The sequence below is a fragment of the Hipposideros armiger genome, unplaced genomic scaffold (assembly GCF_001890085.2).
Source record: "Hipposideros armiger isolate ML-2016 unplaced genomic scaffold, ASM189008v1 scaffold_275, whole genome shotgun sequence".
In the NCBI taxonomy this organism is placed as follows: domain Eukaryota; kingdom Metazoa; phylum Chordata; class Mammalia; order Chiroptera; family Hipposideridae; genus Hipposideros; species Hipposideros armiger.
Window position 1 is genome coordinate 916,522 of NW_017731625.1, and position 16,875 is coordinate 933,396.

The window sequence follows — 16,875 nt, forward strand, 5'->3', positions numbered from 1 at the left end:
GCACAGAGATCCCTGAATCTGCTTATCTCTGGTCCAGCTTTTTGAAGAATGTGGTGTGGTAGAGGTCTGGGGGAGGAGATGGCGGTGCTGTGCTCCATTGGCACCTGGCATCTCTCCACCCTCACCCTGCCATGCCTGGGGGCAGTGAAACGGCTTCTGGCTGTGCCCCTTGAAGGCTGTCTCCAGGCCCCGCTCCAGTCAGCTAACCAGGGAGCACAGGTGGGGAGGACACACACCTGTCTCATCAGGTGGAAACAGTAACATTTACCCCCTCAGTCTTGTTTTGTTTTTAATTTAAACATACAGGAGATTGTAGCCAGCGAATCAGAGCTAGTAAGACAATATGGCCAGCCCCTCCCAGAGACTTCCCACCCCTAAATGTAGCCCCATGCAGAAGTCGGGTCCACAGTATCTTCTGTCCTTTGTTGTCTGACTCAGAGCTGTGTCAGACTCATCACCACTGGGGGAACTAGCAGCACTTTGCTCTATTTCGTTGGTGGATAGCATTTCATACTGTGGGTAGGCCAGCGATTATTCACCCTCCTCCACTGTTGGTGGGCATTTGAATAGTTTCCAGTTTGGAGTTATTGTGATTAAAGCTGCTAGGGACGTTTTAGAACTGGCCTTCAATGAGCACAGCTGTCAGAGATTGCAGGGAGCAGGGTGAGTGTGTGTTTCCTGAGGCAGCCAGAACAAAGTACCACAAACTGGGAGGCTTAAAACAACAAGGATTGAGTCTCTCACATTCTGGGGCCAGAAGTTTGAGGTCAAGGGCTGTGCTCCTTTCAGAGGCTCCAGGGGAGGGTCCTTCCCACCTCTTCCAGCTGCTGGGGGCTCCCTGGGCTTGTGACCACATCACCCCCATCTCCGTCGTCACATGGCCGTCTTCTCTGTCTCTCCTCTGCGTGTCTCTTATGAGGACAGTTGTCACTGGGTTGAGGGCCTACCCGGATAATCCAGAATGATCTCATCTTGAGACCCTTAACTTAATCACATCTGCAAAGATGCTTTTTTTCCAAAAGAGGTTCCATTCAGAGGTTTTTGGGGTTGGGACATGGACATGTCTATTTAACACACTATCATGACTTGCATTCATCTATAGCAGACACAGCCAAAGTGTTTTCCAAAGTGGTTATGCCAACCTTACCTGCTTGCCTACATCTACCCCTGTGGGATGTAAGACAGTCCAGGGCTTTCCACAGCCCTTTGAGTGGACACGTGTCCTCCCATGGGTCAATCGTCTGGTACAGACAGGGTCAGTGAGAGAAGGGTAAGTCGCAGGCATGTGACAGGGGCGTGCCGTCTGCAGAGAATTAGGAACAATAAGAAAAACATGACTGACCCCCAGAGCTGGCATTCAGAAAGATCTCTGAAAATAATCTTTTGTGGGGCTAATGAAACAATCGCAGTTACCACTGTTTTACTAACATGGACACAAGTTTTCAAACGTGCCTGTTTTAATTCTTTATCCTTTAATAAACATCATCTCCTGTGGGAAGTGAATTTGGAGAATTCCCAGGTCTGGATGTGAAGACGCAGCTACCTGTTTCCTTGGAAGTTCCTGTCTGTACCCATCTGCAGTTACTTTGGGCAATGTTTGGGTCTCTAACCCAGATGGGCCCTGGATATTCCTGCAGGGATACAGTAACTAATAAAAAAAAAAGGCCAGGAATTGTAAACCTGAAAAAACACAAGTCCAGTCACTTTCCTTCCATTTTATGTAACCCCCTGGAGTTTTTATTTGTGTTTCAATGTAAAACAACAAAAATGTGTAATAGTGTAATATTTTTGGGTGGCAAATGCAAATGTTAGCTCCTCCCTGAACTGTGTTGAGAATTTGAGCATCTTTAGAATTGTAACATTTTATTCTCTCTTTAAATGGTTAGATTGTTTTAAAGCTAAAGAGAGAAAAAAAAAAGAAGTAATAATTACTGCGACCTGTTAGGCTTCATTACTGGAAACAATGTTGCTGCACAGAGGAGGGGCTGTAAAGAGACCCCACTGGGGAAGTCACTGCTCAGGTGGCCACAGGCCACCCTGCCTGCTGGAGAGGACCCTGCACTTGCCCCTCCCGAGAGCACCCGTCTTAACCCAGCCAGTTCTGATGGTTCAGGAGTAGATGGCAGGGCTGCCCCATGGAACCCTGGGGCTGAGAAGGCCTGAGATGCCCCTACTCCCTTGACACAAGGCAGAGGGGACAACCTTGGGCTAATGGTGGGAGGAATGGAGCTGCGGGTGGGTGCTGGGGTAAGAAGGTGGGTGGGTGGGGAGAGGCGTTCCTGAGGAAGGCAAGTGCTGATGAGAGAAGGCCCTTGGGAGTCTGCAAGCAACGCAGGTGGCTTGACTTTTTCCTCTCATCCTGCCACCAGGGGGCGCCCAGCCCCCACGCTTCCCTCTAGAACTGTGCCTTACTTTGCCGTGCTCGTGGAGACTCCTGGGATTTTCTAACAGCTGGAGATGACAGGGTCAGGCCTGGGACCGCCCAGGCACTGCTGTCCCCCTGGCACACAGTAAGTGCTCAATAACTACCCGTTGGAGGAATGCATGAATGAACGGAGGGACTAGAGAAGGACTCCAGAAAGAGTGTGATTCCCATGGTCAGGGCCAGGAAGGGCTGAAAGGATACTTGCAGATGGGGAAACTGATGCCCAGAGAGAGCCCTGGCCTGGCCTAAGGTTATCTGCAAGGTGAGCCCAAGCAGATCTGAGACCCATGCATTGCGTACCCCTCATCTACTGCCAGCATCCACGCCCAGAGAAAAACATGACCACGATGGTACAGAAGAGCAGTTTGTCCCAAATGAGAGCGTGAGCCACCCTATCTAGGGTAGGGAGGCAGAAGGTGGCCCCTCAGGGGCACCCCATGGGAGAGGGCCTTCTGGGCCACCCCAAAAACACATCCAATTCTCATAGGACCGAGGTCTGCCCTCCTGGTCCAGAAGAATATATGAAGAGAATTTTTTCAGAACATACGAAGATGGAGACAGGCTAAGGGCAGGGGCTCTGACTGCCAATGGGAGGGGTCCCCTAGGTGGCCTGAGACGAATGTGTGGCTCTGAAGGGGGCATGGGGAAGAGGCTTGAGACCTATAAAAGCCACCTGCCCCCCATCCTCATATATTCCTTGTCCTCACCCCACACAGAGTCAGACATACTGAGGTGGGGTTGGGGCTGGACCAGGAGGAGGAGGGGATGGGGTGTGTGAAATCACACACACACACACACACACACACACACACACACACACACATATATATATATATATATGTTGTGAGTGCGTGGTTGTGGATCTGACTGCCAGCATATCCCTGTGTCTATGCGGCCAAGTATAAACCCAGCCAAAATTGCTAAGGCTGTGAAGATTATCTCTGAACTTCCTGGTAGCCAGGGAAATTAGTATGTTACAGTGTCGGTTAGGTATGTCTTCTAGGGGGAATGCTTGTTTGTGGTAGTGTCTCTAAATATATGCGGGTGTGTGGGTAAGTGGCAGCACAAAGACAGAGCACAGAATGTCAGGGAGTTAAATAGTGATGAGCTTCCTGGTAGTCAGGGCAAGAAGGAAAACTGGTACATTACAATGTCTCATTAGGCACATCTTGTGAGAGTGTCTCTAAGCAGGTGAGTGTGAGGCAAGAGAAAAAAAAACAGACACAAAGTTTTGAATGTAAGATAGCTATGAGTTTCCTGGCACTCAGGGTGAGAGAGGTAATAATAAGAGTTAAAGAGGCAATTCAGTGTGTCCTCACCAATGCCTGCTTACTCGTGACAGTGGATCTGACTGCATGCAGAGATGTCTAAGTGTGTGTGTGAGGAAGGGTCACATAGCTGTGGTTAAGAGATATTTCTGAGCTCCCTGGAAACCAGGGCAAGAGAGGAAAGAGGTTGAGTTTGAGCCTGGTCAGGCTCATCTTTGTTGCTGTGTGTGGTGGGAGTCCTCATCTGGGGGCTCAGGCAGGGCAGTGTCGGGCAACCAAGCGTGCACGACTGTCCTCTGCAGGGCTCCAGGGCCGGGCATAGCCAGCGTGGGGCAACAGCAGCCGGTCCTGAGTGCCATCAGAGCTGACGAGGCGCCGGGCAGCCAGCAGGTACTCTCGATGGAGGGTCAGTGGTGGGCAGGGGCAGCGACCTGGTGCCCACACGTATTCGAGGGCCCGCAGTGGGGAGCGGTTCTTGTAGACGAGCTGCACACGCACCTCATAACGGGTCTCCTGAGCCTGGTAGAGGCGGCCCAGCACTCGAGCCTGGAACACTGTGAGCAGGGTGATGCTGAGAGTGGCTGGACTCTCCAGCCTCCAGGCACTCCATTGCCAGATGAGAGAACTGAGGGTCAGGTGGGATGTGGCGGGGGTGGGGAGGGGTCTGGGGACTGTGAAGAGGGGACTGGGGTAGCTGAGGCCTGGGGTCAGCATTAGATTAGGGATCAGTGAAGACTTAATTAGAGCAAAGGGTCAGATCAAGGAGTCAAGGGTGAAGTCAGATGAGGATCAGAGGTAAGCAGGACAGGAGCCAAGCTCAAGTCAATTAGGGACCAACTGGGAGTTGGGGAAATAGTTCTCTCACCAAAGTCACTGCTGCAATAGTGGAGTAGCCGGTGGGCGCGACCACGGGTGTCAGGGCAGGGTGGGCAGGGGTCTGTGTTTTGGGGGGGGGTGCAGTCAGGGCACGTGCCTCACCTTACTGCTTGCCCCCACCCTGGCCATCCCCACCTCACCTGGGGAGGGGGTTAGGGTCTGTGGGGAGATGGCAGCAGGCACTGCAGGGGTCTCAGGGGGCTGAGGTTTCACCCCCCGAGGTTGTGGCTGTCGCAGGGACCAGTCCAGGGCCTGTGTCTGCTCCTGGAAGGGGCCATAGCGTTCCCGAGGGAGCCAGAACTCAAACTCAATACCAGGGTTGGGCTCCTGCAGGAGGACCTGAGGGGAATATCACACACTAGGAAGCTGAACTCCGAATTGATGGCCCAGCCTCCCCCCTCTGACTTTCTACCTTTGCCTCCCCTCTCTGATTCTCTACCCTAGCTTCCCACCTCTGACCATCTCTAATCCAGCCTCCCCGCTCTGACCCTCTGTCCCCAGACTCCCCCAGATCCTTTCCCCCGCGACACATGCCCTGCCCTCCTCTGAAGGCCTGGCCCACACCTGCAGGAGCAGATCTTGGGAGGTGGGCCCGGCGGCGTGCAGCGTCTCCTCTAGCCCTGTGGCGCGGGTGTAGATCACGTGGGTGCCTGCCGCCTCGTAGGTCCCCGGCGGGCTGACCTCCCAGTTTCCATTGAGCAAGTAGCTCCCGTCGCTCATCATCAGCGCTGCAAGAGAAAGGTCAGCCAGGGTACACCAGGACTGGCCCTTCCCACCTCCCGACCTAGGCTTTCCACTCCCCAAGTCTGTCTCCCGGCAGCACCCGAGTGGGCAGCAGGGCGCATCCCCCCCTCTGACCCTGCGATACCCAGGTGGTTGCGGCTCCGGTGGGAGGCGCGGATGTGTCTGGCGCCCTCGGGGATCAGTGTCACGTTCCAGTACCCAGCGAAGGCTCCTGGGCGGGAGGGAAGGAGGCTGTTGGGGTGTGGGTGGGGTGTATTTGAGGGATGCTTTGAGGGTTAAATGAGATTCTGCGGGTAAGAAGGTTAGCCAGGGTCCTGGTATCCCAAAACGCTCCGTAAACGTTTGGAGTTAAGATTATTATCGTTTAAGTGAGGCAATGAAAGAGTTAAAACCCATTCGTTCGGGGGGGGGGGAACAATCTGGCAATAACCAATCAGAATGATGGGCGAGCCTCAGACTGCCCAATCAGCACGGGACTTTGCTTCCGGGCCGCGGCTCCTTGAAGGGCCCTCTCTGGGAGAGCGGAGAGGAAGGGGCTAGCGGTCACCGGCATCACGAAACACGCGCTGCACAGAGAGGCACGAGTCGTTGGCGCCGCCGCAGCGGCCGCAATGGTCCTTGCGGGCGTCCGAACCCATCAAACCGTCACAGCCGGCACTCTGAAGGTTGGGAGAACTCAAGTCACAGAGAGCCCCTCCCACGACCGGGGCCTTGGCCTGGGATAGGACGCGGGGCTCCGATCACTAGAGGGATGGGGACTAGGGACGAGGGTGGAGCCTGAAATAAAAGAAATAGGGCCTGGAGTAACGGTGCGGGCCCAGAGGGAGGAGCCTGGGGTGGAGCCTAGGGAGGGCGGGGCGTATGAGAGACGGGGGGCTAAGGAACTAAAGGGAGTGGGGTCTGGGGGCGGGCCTGGATGGGAGGTGGGCGGGGTCTGGAGAGTCCTTACGAGGCAGCGGCCAGCCACGCAGAGCCCCTGACTACGGGGGCTGCAGGGAGTACCGTCCAGGACACGACCGAAGCTGTGGTAGAAGGCGTGACCCACAGCCAGGCAGTTGAGGTCGCACTGATTGGGCGCTGGGGGCGGGAGGAGTGAGTGGGCCAGGTGTCATCTATTCCAGTTCCAGCCCCCTTCCAGCCAGAATCCCTCAGAAAGCCATCCCTTTGGGCAGATGAGGTCCAGAGACTTGGCCAAAACCACACATCAAGGCTGAAGCGGAGCCAGGACTGGACTTACAAATTCTGCCTCCAGCTCCCTGAGACTCTCCCAGCAAGTATTCTGGCCCTGTATGCATGCATGCATGTGTGCGTACATTCATTCATGTTAAGTATTAATATCAGAAGTCTTTACCTGTTATCCATTATTATCCATCGTTTCCCATTCTTCATTCATTCTTTCATTCATTCATTCCACAGACACTCATTGAACACCTACTACTTTCCAGACAGGGTTCTAGGCCCAGCATTGGGCAGAACTCAACAGTGCTTGGGACCTGCACCCAGCAGGTGCCCAATAAAAAGTGTCCAGTGCTGACTGGGTCCCACATAGCCTGGGTGTGTCTCTGGCCCTCCTCAGGATTCAGTTTCCCCCTCTGCTGGGCAGAGGAGCATAAAGGGCAGTCTTCACACACCCAGGCTCATAGCCCTGACCCCTGTTCTTGCCAATTAAGCTCGCATCTCCCTGAGCCTGGCTGGCAGACCCTGCCTAGAACAGAGCCTGAGATGGCCCTGGTGGGCCTCTCTGGAGGTGGAATCATGGCAGGTTTCTTCCAATTTTTAGGGCAAAGAAAAAAAAAAATAACCCATGAGGTCGATGAATGGAACTTTCTCCATTCTAGGCTTTGTTTATTTGTGTCTGCCCCCACCGCTGCGTTGAGGCTGCCTGTCTCTCTTAAATTTGGAGGTGCACTGCCCCAGGGCACACAGTTATATAACTTGCTATTTTCAGCTCAATGCAACATTTCCTGCTACCGGGGTAAGTTTGAGAACTGTTGGCCTCTGGATACACCTCCAAGTAAATCCTCAGCCTGGTGTTCAACCCTGTGCAGAATAGGCCTGCCTTCCTCTGCCCCTGCTTTACACCTCACACATGCTTTTCCCCCTTCACTTCACCAACTCCTACAAGTCCTTCAAAGCCCAAGTGCTAATGCCCCCTCCTTCTTACAACCCCCCAAGTTTCCCTTTCTTCTTAGCAGCCACTTCTCCCTGGCAGCTCTGAGATGTTCCCTCTGGCCCAACAGGAGGGCAGGTTACTCACCACCATAAAAGGGTACCCATTGGTAGGTCTTCTGGGAGCCCAGGACAGGGTAGCCATTGTACAGGGCACACTGGAGGTCTCTGAAGAGCATGGCCCCTGGGGGACAGTCCTGGGGACAGAGATGGGAGGGTCAGAAGCTGGGACAGCCTTGGGGGAACCCAGAGAAGCTGGTAGGGTGGCAAACATATTTGGGAGCATGAATGGGGAAGCAGGGGGGCTTCAGGTCAGACTAGAAGGTCTGGGAGGTGGACAGAACTTACCGGCAACTGGCAGAGGCGATACTCGTGGGTGTTACCCCAGCACAGTTCTTCCCTGGGAAATCTATGAGGAGCAAGGTGGTCAGAACCCCCAGGAAGCCCCTCCCCAGAGCCAATGTGCACATCCTCCATTCTCCCCAACCCTACCCACATTCCCACTGGATCAGTAAGATTAAAAGGCACAGCATGTGTGGGCAGGCAGAGGGTGCGGCCAGGGGCTGGGCTGGGCTGGCAGGAGAGGAGGGGCAGGGACCCCCTATTGCCCCGCCCAGCTGAGCTCCAGCTCCCTGCTCACCGGATGCAGCGGCGGCTTCGCACAGAGAGACCCCGCCCACAGGAGCTGGAACAGGGGCTCCAGGAACCCCACAGCGTCCACTCACCGGGACCCTACTTGGGGAGAGAGAAGCACAGTCAGCCTGGAAGGGAGGCTGGCAACCCCCATACAGCTGGGTCTCCATGCCCAATGCCCCCTGGTCTCATGTCCCCCCTTACCTGAGCACTGCCCCCCAAACTACAGCTCAGAAGGGTCCACATCAGGAGCAGGAGGTTCCAGAGGGGATGGGGTCTGGGGGAACAGAGAGGGTCACTGCAGTGGGGGCATCAGAAGGCCAGGGGTTGAAGCCAGCTCTGCCCTGACTGTGTGATTTGGGGCAGTAACTTAGCCTCTGAGCCTTCCTCTTCATCTCTAAAAAATGGGGTGACAATACAGCCCTCTTAAGGAAACTTTTGAGGGGCCTGTCAGGTAAGAAAAATGAGAGGCACAGAGCCTGGTATGAAGATAGAGAGTTCAGAGAATTATTATTTTTATTATTATTGGTTGTTTATTGTATTATGATGCATACAGTAGGTGCATAATCAGTGTCTAATGACAAAACAACTCATTCCAGGATAGTGCACAGGTGTCTCCAGGGTCGGGGCCCCTCCCCATCCTCCCCACCATCATTGCTTCTATCTTTCTGTGAGGCCAGGAGCCAGCCACTCCACTTACCCAGGCCTCAGTTTCCCCATTTGTGCAGTGGGGTCAGTCAGGACTCTGAGACCTTGCAGAGGTGGGGTGATCAGGGGCCAGGTCCCTCCAGGGCCCCCTCAGCTTCCAGACCCTCAGCAGCAGGGAGCCCCTGGATTGAGGAGGGGTGAGGAGGGATGACCTGGCTCTGGTCCAGCTGTAGCCTCATGGCCTCATGAGCAGAAGGTGTGGGATGGAGTGCCAGGGTGGTCTGCAGAGGGAAATGGGCCACTGATGAAGATGACACAGAAAAAGGAGGGTGGCTGGGGGGGTGGGGGTGCTGGGCTGGCGACGTTGCCACCCCAGGCCTCAGTATCCCCAGCTGTCAGGGGAAAAATAAAGCCACTTGTCATCCACACCCTCTGCATGACCATGACATTGGCAGAGAAAGGGGGAGGGAAGTGGCTGTCTTGTGAGTCCTTTCTCGGGCCAGAGCCAAGGAGCCCAGCCGTCAACAGTGCCCAAAGGACGCACAGGACAAGCTAAAGTCCTCCAGCCCCTGAGCACCTGGGCACCAGATGGGAGAAGGCTAGGCCCTGCTGGACTCATGGCCCCTCTTGAACCTCAGTTTCCCTGTATCTCAGGCCCTTTTTGTTCTGACATTTGGACCTGGGGCACCAGAGGTGTGGTGCCAAAGTGGCTCCAGGTGCTGAAAACCTGGGAGACTGTAGGGTGGTCCCCCTCTCTGACCAGAGCTGTGCAGCCAGTTGCATCTCGGCTTCTCTCTGACCCCAGCACACCGGCTGGCCCAGAAAGCAGGAAGAAGTTTGAAGGGGAGAAGAGAGACAGGAAAGGGAGGCTGGGCTTCTGACACCCCCACCCGACTCAGCACTGGCTGTGAGGTGGGGGTCTAGGTGATGGAAAACGAGGGGTTAGAAGAACCATCCTCCCATTCCCCAGAGCCCCCTCCCTAAGGAGCAGAACACTTATACCCTGTTTAGGCTGCATTCCTAACTGTGGGTGTGATCTCAGGGCAAGCCCTGCCTCTGGGCCTCAATTTCCCCAGGAGAAAGTGGGGATGGGCTTTCTCCCACCCTGGGGATTGCTACCTTGCCACACACCACCCCCAGCCCTACCGGGCCCAGGGAGGGGAAAAGACACCGACCCGGATAGTGGGAGGATAGGAAGAGGGACTTACCAGTGATGTAGAGCATAGGCAGCGCGTCCCGGCTCCTCCGGCGGCCCCAGAGCAAGCGGAAGCAGCGGAACCCGCGGGGAGGGGCGGCGGGGGAGCCCAGATCGGCCCCTCCCACCGGCCTCCCAGGGCGCGCCCAGGCTGGGGTCCAAAGGGGCGGAGGCCCCGTGCACCCTCGCGCGACTGTGGTGCGCTTCGGCGCGGACCTGCGTCAGGGGACTGCCTCTCACAGACCCGGTCCGGTATCCCCAGAACCGCGGTCTGGTGTCTGACAGTCCATGTCCCGGTGACTTTGGGAATCCCAGGGCGGGGGAGCCGCCCGGGGACTGGCTGCCCTTACCCCCACCCCAGGGCTGCTATTCCGGGCGCCGCGCTCAGGGCCTGGGAATGTGCGCGAACCGAGGTCGCCCTGCCCGAGTTCCGGGAGTCCGGGACGCTGCCCTTTCTCCACCAACGTTTAGTTCAATTCCCTTTGCCGGTCACTATCCCCTGCTCCTGTCCTTCCCTCCTCCTTCCCCTCAAGGCCACTCTACTATGGAGCCCAGGCGCCTGGGTTCTGATCCTGGGATTCCTGCCCCAGGTCCTGGCCATCCCCAGCTCAGAACCCAGCGCACTGCGGAGAAGCTTAGCCCCAGGGGCCGGGCGTCGGGGGCGGAGAGCCCCCTCCCAGCAAGCACATTCCCGGGCTCTGCTGTCACCAGAAGACGGGCCCCACCCCACCTCCCACCCTCCCTGCCAGGCCCCCGGGCTGCTAGCAGCGGCTTTGGAACCAGACCCGGGTCCAGAAGGTCCCACTTCTGTGAGGCCGGTGGTCCTACCCTTTCCAACCTCAGTTTTCCCAAATGGGGCTGGCAGCGTCTTCACGGAACACTTCCAGCTGGACTTCAGCTCTGCACGGACTGGCAAGTTCAGGGCTACCCCAGGGATCCCACTACCCCACCCTTTCCCACCTGCTGCCTCCCCACCCTGCCCACTCAGGGATGCAGCTGGCTTCCTCTTCTTGCCACTTACACTGACTCCTCACTATTACCCATACTGCTCCCTGGTGGGCAGGTTGAGGAGATAGGGCACCAAAGGGGCGATTGGTGGACTGCCCCTCTGCCCACAGGCTTGGCCAGACTCAGCTTAAGTGCCCCCTTCTCCTGGAAGCCCACTATGGGGGTCTCCCAGCCCTGACCACAGGGTGGTGGTCCAGATCTGTCTGCCCTCCTGCCTAAAGGAGTTCAGAGGAGGCCCATTCAATGCTGTTCATTCAGTCAACATTTACTGAGCACCAAATATGTGCCAACAGTACTGTGGTGAACCACCCAGCCAGTCAGGCAGTGAGGGAGACAGCCCTTGGGAAGGTATAATCTCACCTTGTGATCAGGACTCTGAGAGGAAACAACCCAGGCCCACTGAAGATGGGGAAGGAGGTGTGTCAGGAAGGCCCTCACTGAAAAGGTGATTGCCACAGGAGGTGGGGGGAAGGGCAGCCCGGAAGGGCAGCCCAGAAAGAGGGAACAGCATGTGCAAAGGCCCTGAAGCTGGAATAAGAGAATAAGGGAATCAGGAAGTGGGGCGGGTGGAGCAAGTGGCCGGAGAGTGGGCAGGGATGAGGTCAGAGTGGGGAATGGAGCCATGGGAAGTGGGAGAGGGTGCTCTAGCTTTGGAAAAGCTGCCCCCGGCTGCTGTGGGGGCCAGGAAAGTCATGAGAGGCAGCAGCGGGTGTCCTGGCAGGACCGAGTCAGGGTATGGGTGGAGGTGAGAGCAGTGGGTGTCTCCCAGCAGTTTGGGAGCAGAGTCTGCAGGAGTTGCTAACAGATCCCAAGGGAGAGGTGATGGGAAGAGACGAGGAGCTTAGCCTGAGTGGCTGGTGAAGGGAGGTGCCCCATTTACTGAAGGGGACAGGCTGGGGGTAGGTGGGAGTGGGAGGGCGAGTCCATCAGTCACTTCTGGACAGGTCTAGGGTGAGATGTCTGTGGGTCACCAATAAGAAGCTGGGAGTCCAAGGGTCATGTATGGCTGGAAATGGACACGTGAGTATCCTTGGCACATGGGAGTGTTCAGTTTCGTGGATGAGGTCACAGGGCATGAGCATGGACAGAGCAGTGCAGGGGAGGAGAATGGGTGAGTGTGAGGTCTCAGAGGCCACAAGGACTGTGTGGGCAAGATGTGGACATGGACCAGTGGACCAGTGGATTGGCACTGATGGAGGAAGTCGTGACCTTGACGAGGTTAAGCCTGGTTGAACTGGGCAGGAGAGGAGTGGGGATGGTGAGAGCAGGCACCTTCTGATGAGCACTGACTATGTACTAAGCTATGAGCTGGGGCCTGGGAGGCCATCAGAAATAAATCATGCCTGGCCCAGGGACTCCACAATTGCCAACCCCAAAATTGCCTTTTTCCCGGAGCCACAGCTCATGGTGCTATGCGGGGAGTGTATACAGCAGGCACTGTGTCCTGCATGAAGCATATATAGAAGGTGTTATGCTCTGTAGGGAATATATGCAGCAGTTACTACATCCTATAGAAATGTAGACAGCAGACACTTTGCTTTGCATGGAGTGTATACAGTAGGTACTGCATCCGGCAGGGAGTGCATATAGTAGCACTGAACCTTCCAAGGGGTGCATACAACTGTACAGGCACTGTACTCTGCAGCCAGTATATGCAGCAAGTACTGAGTCCTGTAGAAAGTGCATATAACAGGCAATGCACACTGCACTGGGGCCCTAGCACTTGTGGGGTCACCAAGTGGGGATGGGATGAAGGTGCAGAGTCCTGCTCCCCCCCACCCCCCGCCCCAGTCCTTGTCTCCGCTGGGTCTCTGGCTACCACCTCTGTCCTTTGGACATAACAGGACCCAGCAGATTCCTGGAAGATGAAGCCTGGAGCTCGTCTCAGAACACCTGGTACAGGTGGAGGGGTGGTTGTGAAGTTCAGAGGCCCCAGGTCCAGTGGCATCTCAGCCCCTCATCTGATGCTCTGGCCTAGACCCTGACCCAGGGGCAGATGGATCCCTCTACTATGACCTCCACCTCGGACCCCCTCCCTGAGGCAGAGCCAGGATGGGATCGGGCTAGTACATGTGGGCCCAGTGGAGGTGGGTCAGCAGGGCTCCTTCTCCTTCTGTGGTCTCATGGCCTTGGGGCTTAGGAAATGTCTAGGAGCAGATCCTGTGGCCTCCCCATATCCCCTCCCCCAACTCCCTGTGCCACTGGTGATCCCTGGGGCCTGGCCACATGGTCCTAGGACACTTCAGTCTCCTGAGTTGACTGGGTGGGAGGGGTCCTAGATCTGCCCAGATGTCCCTGGGCATGAGCATGGGTACAGCAGGAACTGGGACCCACTACGGCCAGGGTCACCCATGAGAGCTGGGATTGCCACCCAGGAAGAACCGCCCCAAGAACATGAGAGGCAGGAAATAGAAAGGGCCAGATTTCTGAGACCATTGTTTAAGTCTCTGGATCGAGCCATACCTGAAGCCACCCATCCAGTGTTTTCACTGTAGCAGCTTTGGGTTCCTGAGACGTAATCAAGAGGTCTTCACTAATGGGGAGCAGCATCCTTTGCATCACTCTTGCTCTGGACAGGTCCTAGTTCTCATGCCACTGACCCAGTGACTGAGCACTTCACCTACTGGGAATTCATCCCTGCCTTGGGGGTTCCCATATCTGATGTGACACTCTTAACTGCTTCCCATAAGAGAAATCCGCACCCCCACTTTGCGGGTCAGGACACTGAGGTGAAGAGGGGTGAAATCACACGCAGCGAGACTCAGAGGATCTGGGACGACTCCCCACCCACATCTGAATGGGTGCCCTGAGCTCCTTTTGGGTCAGGGATGTGGGGGGTACTTACCAGGCAGGACCTGGAGGATGAGGGAGAGGGTATTTCCAGCAGAGGAAACAGCATGTGCAATAGCCAGGCAGCCAGAGGAGCAGGGTGAAGCCCTAGGCCAGAGTACAGGGAGCAAGGGGGTCAGCTTCCAGGCCAGAGAGGGGCAGGGGCCACACAGGGCTCAGTGGCTGGGTAACATGAGACAGTGACTCAGAAATGACAAGTCATCTAAGGTATGTTGTTACATGATAAAATTAGAAAAATCAAGCACTATATGATGGCCGTTTATATAAAAGTACACGTTACTATAAACTCAGACAGGGAATCGAAGATACACCCCTAGCATTGCCCACAGTGATCTTGGGGTGAGGTTACAGGTGACTTTATGTTACTGCCTTATATAGGTTGGCTTGAATTTCTTGTAATGACCTCCTAATTCTTGTGTTTATTTTTAAAATAAAATTTAAATTTTGGAATAATTTTAGATTTACAAAAAGTTGCAAAGACACTAGAGTTTTTGTCTACCCTCTGTCGTCAGTAGTATACTATCCTCTCCCCAAAGGGACCTGTGGACATGTCACCTCATGTGGTATAGGAGACTTTGCAGATGGATTAAGTCAAGGATCCTGAGATAGAGATGACCCTGGAGGGTCAGAGAGGACAGTGGTTCTAGAAGGAGCCGATGACAATGGATGCTGGGAAACTGGGAGAGGCAAGGAAAAGGTTTGGCCCTGGACAAGTGGAAGCCAAGTCCCCTGCCCCCAACACTGGACCAGTCTCAAGGCAGCACCGTGCCACAGTCATGGGGTTTCTGGAGCACAGTGGCAGGGTCCCCTCCCACCGCTCTGCTCACGAGGCCCTGTCCCCAGGGGCTGAGCTCACGAGTACAGACATGAGGGAGTCCACACAGTTCAAAGGCCAGGAGACCAGAGAGGTACCTGGAGCTGGGGCGATTCACATCTGCCCATGTGCTCTTACCCTGGCATCTTCTGGGAGAAGGGGGCTGTGCCAAGGCTGACCCCATGCCCAGCCCTGCAAGCCTCCCCTGGGTGGCCTCTGGGAGTCTGCTGTCTCAGCAGCTGCCCGCTCACCTACAGCAGGTATTTTGAGTGAAGCTTTCCGCACTTCTCCCGGGAAATCTGCTGAGTCTGGGGAGTTATCTCAGGTCAGTGAGAGCACAGATTGGAGGGAAAGCAAGACTATTGCCTGGGTATGGAGGATCAGGTGGTAGATGGCTAGGTGGGGTTCCAGCCCAAGGCTACCCAGGCTTCTGAAACGCTGGGCAGGGGTCAGCATGGGAGGGCAGGCAGCCATATGAGCCCTGCCCCTTTGCAAAACTGATTCTGTGATTGGCACACAAACTATGCCTCAGTTTGCTTATCTGTAAAATGGAGGTTTTAGTAAGCCCCCTAAGGCTGTGTATTTTTTGGCTGGGTGGGTTGAGGAATCTAATGTGTTTTTCCTTTTTTTTTTTATTTTGGCAAAATACACATAATAAACTTTACCATCTTAACCATTTTAAACACACAGCTCAGTAGCATTAAGTACATTCACACTGCTGTGCAGCCATCCCCACCATCCATCTCCAGAACTTTCTCATCTTCCCAAACTGAAACTCTGTCTCCGTTAAACACCTATTCCCCCTCAGCCCCTGGCCCCCACCATCTACTCCCTGTTTGTGAATCTGACTCCTCTGGGGACCTCCTGTGAGTGAGATCACATAGTATTTGTCCTGTATCTGGCTTATTTCATTCAGCATAATGTCCTCAGGGTCCATCCATGTTGTAGCAGGTGTCGGAATGTCCATCCTTTTCAACACTGAGTAATATTCCAGTGTGTGGATGGACCACACTTTATCCATTTATCCGTCAGTGGACACTCAGGTTGTTTCCTCCTGTTGTGAATCGTGCTATTATGAACAGCTGTTTTTCATTTTAGTCTAGTTTTTTCATTCTAGGGTGCTGGGGGAGAGGGTTCCTGCTCAAGGAAGTGTAGGCTGGGAATGGGAGGTCTCCTCAGCCCTGTGGTGGAAGTTCAGCCAGGAAAACCCAATGGGCGGCCAGGAAGGGGGGAGACTGGTGTCTGTGCAGAGGGCGTCAGCTGACAGGCAGGCTGTGTGGCACCAGCCAGGAACTTTGGATTTATTCCCACTAGGAGGCTTCTGGGTGTTCAGTGGGCTCAGCCACCCGCCCCAGTGTGAAGGCTCTGCCTGCCCTCCTGGGAGGCCTGGGGGACAGTTTGGGGCAGCAGGGGCTCTGGACTCACTTACTTACACTTCTGATGGGGCTCGGCAACAGCCCAGTGCCCTGGGCTTGTATGTGACTTCCTGAGCCTCAGTTTCCTCATCTGTAACATGAGGCTAAGAATAGCACCTACCTCCAAGACAAGTCACTGCCCTGAAGGGGCATGGCTTACTCATGCACACCTCCCGAACCCTCCCCAGCCCCCTGACTCTGCTAAGTCTGGACGATCTCCTGGCAATCTTTGTATGAGGGATGGGCAGATCTGTCTTGGGCACGCAGAGCCCAGCACAGGTTCCCCACATTGGTCAGTGTTTATCAAATACCTCAATTAGCACGTAGATGGAAGTATGCTATTGAGAAGGGACCAGCTGTCTGCCCTCGTGGATTCCCAGGTGACAGTGACGTGACAGCTCAGGTCCACAGGCCCCTTAGCTGCCCACCTTCTGTTGCACTGCACCTGGTTCTAATTAGAAGGGGACTCGGGCTCCCAGGTGACAGCCAGCTGGCCCCTTGCACTGGCCTGGAATACTTGGCCCTGGTGCTGAGGCTGCCCCACCAAAGGTCCCTGAGTCTTGCTCCGTCAAACATACTGGGGCCCCCATTTGACATGCCAGGTGACCATGTGACAACTCAGAAGGTGTTTCCTGTCCCCGGTGGCATGGCTGGGTCGGATTCTGAAATCTGGTCTTTGGAAAATTCCGAGGCCTGATTCCAGCCACACAGAGCCCTGTTAACCCCGCCCCACTTGTTGTGTTATGTAACATTTGGAGATTAATACGGAGGCAGCCAGAGGCAGCTACCAGGATTCAAACTCAGCACTGTTCCTTCCTTGCTGGGTAAGC

At 55.3% G+C, this 16,875-nt stretch overlaps 1 protein-coding gene across 8 annotated transcripts; it reads right to left on the reverse strand.

The window, feature by feature from the left end:
* Positions 1 to 340: 340 nt before the first annotated feature.
* ADAMTSL5 (ADAMTS like 5) lies at positions 341 to 10,482 on the reverse strand. Of its 8 annotated transcripts, none has more exons than XM_019657386.1 (15): positions 9,972 to 10,482; positions 8,816 to 9,044; positions 8,320 to 8,392; positions 8,123 to 8,214; positions 7,831 to 7,891; positions 7,571 to 7,679; positions 6,263 to 6,390; positions 5,861 to 5,972; positions 5,438 to 5,524; positions 5,134 to 5,297; positions 4,710 to 4,908; positions 4,559 to 4,630; positions 4,192 to 4,247; positions 1,148 to 1,303; positions 345 to 943 (listed from the first exon to the last, which is right to left on the reverse strand). In XM_019657386.1, exons 2-15 carry the CDS (start codon positions 8,833 to 8,835, stop codon positions 614 to 616), a joined length of 1,659 nt encoding a protein of 552 aa, XP_019512931.1. In that variant the 5' UTR covers positions 8,836 to 9,044; positions 9,972 to 10,482; the 3' UTR covers positions 345 to 613. The 8 variants fall into 8 exon arrangements, with proteins under 8 accessions (XP_019512933.1, XP_019512931.1, XP_019512935.1 ...); XM_019657390.1 differs by having other exon boundaries at positions 856 to 1,007; positions 9,972 to 10,466; XM_019657391.1 differs by lacking the exon at positions 345 to 943 and adding an exon at positions 1,453 to 1,631 and having other exon boundaries at positions 1,220 to 1,303; positions 9,972 to 10,466.
* Between the last annotated feature and the right edge of the window lie 6,393 nt (positions 10,483 to 16,875).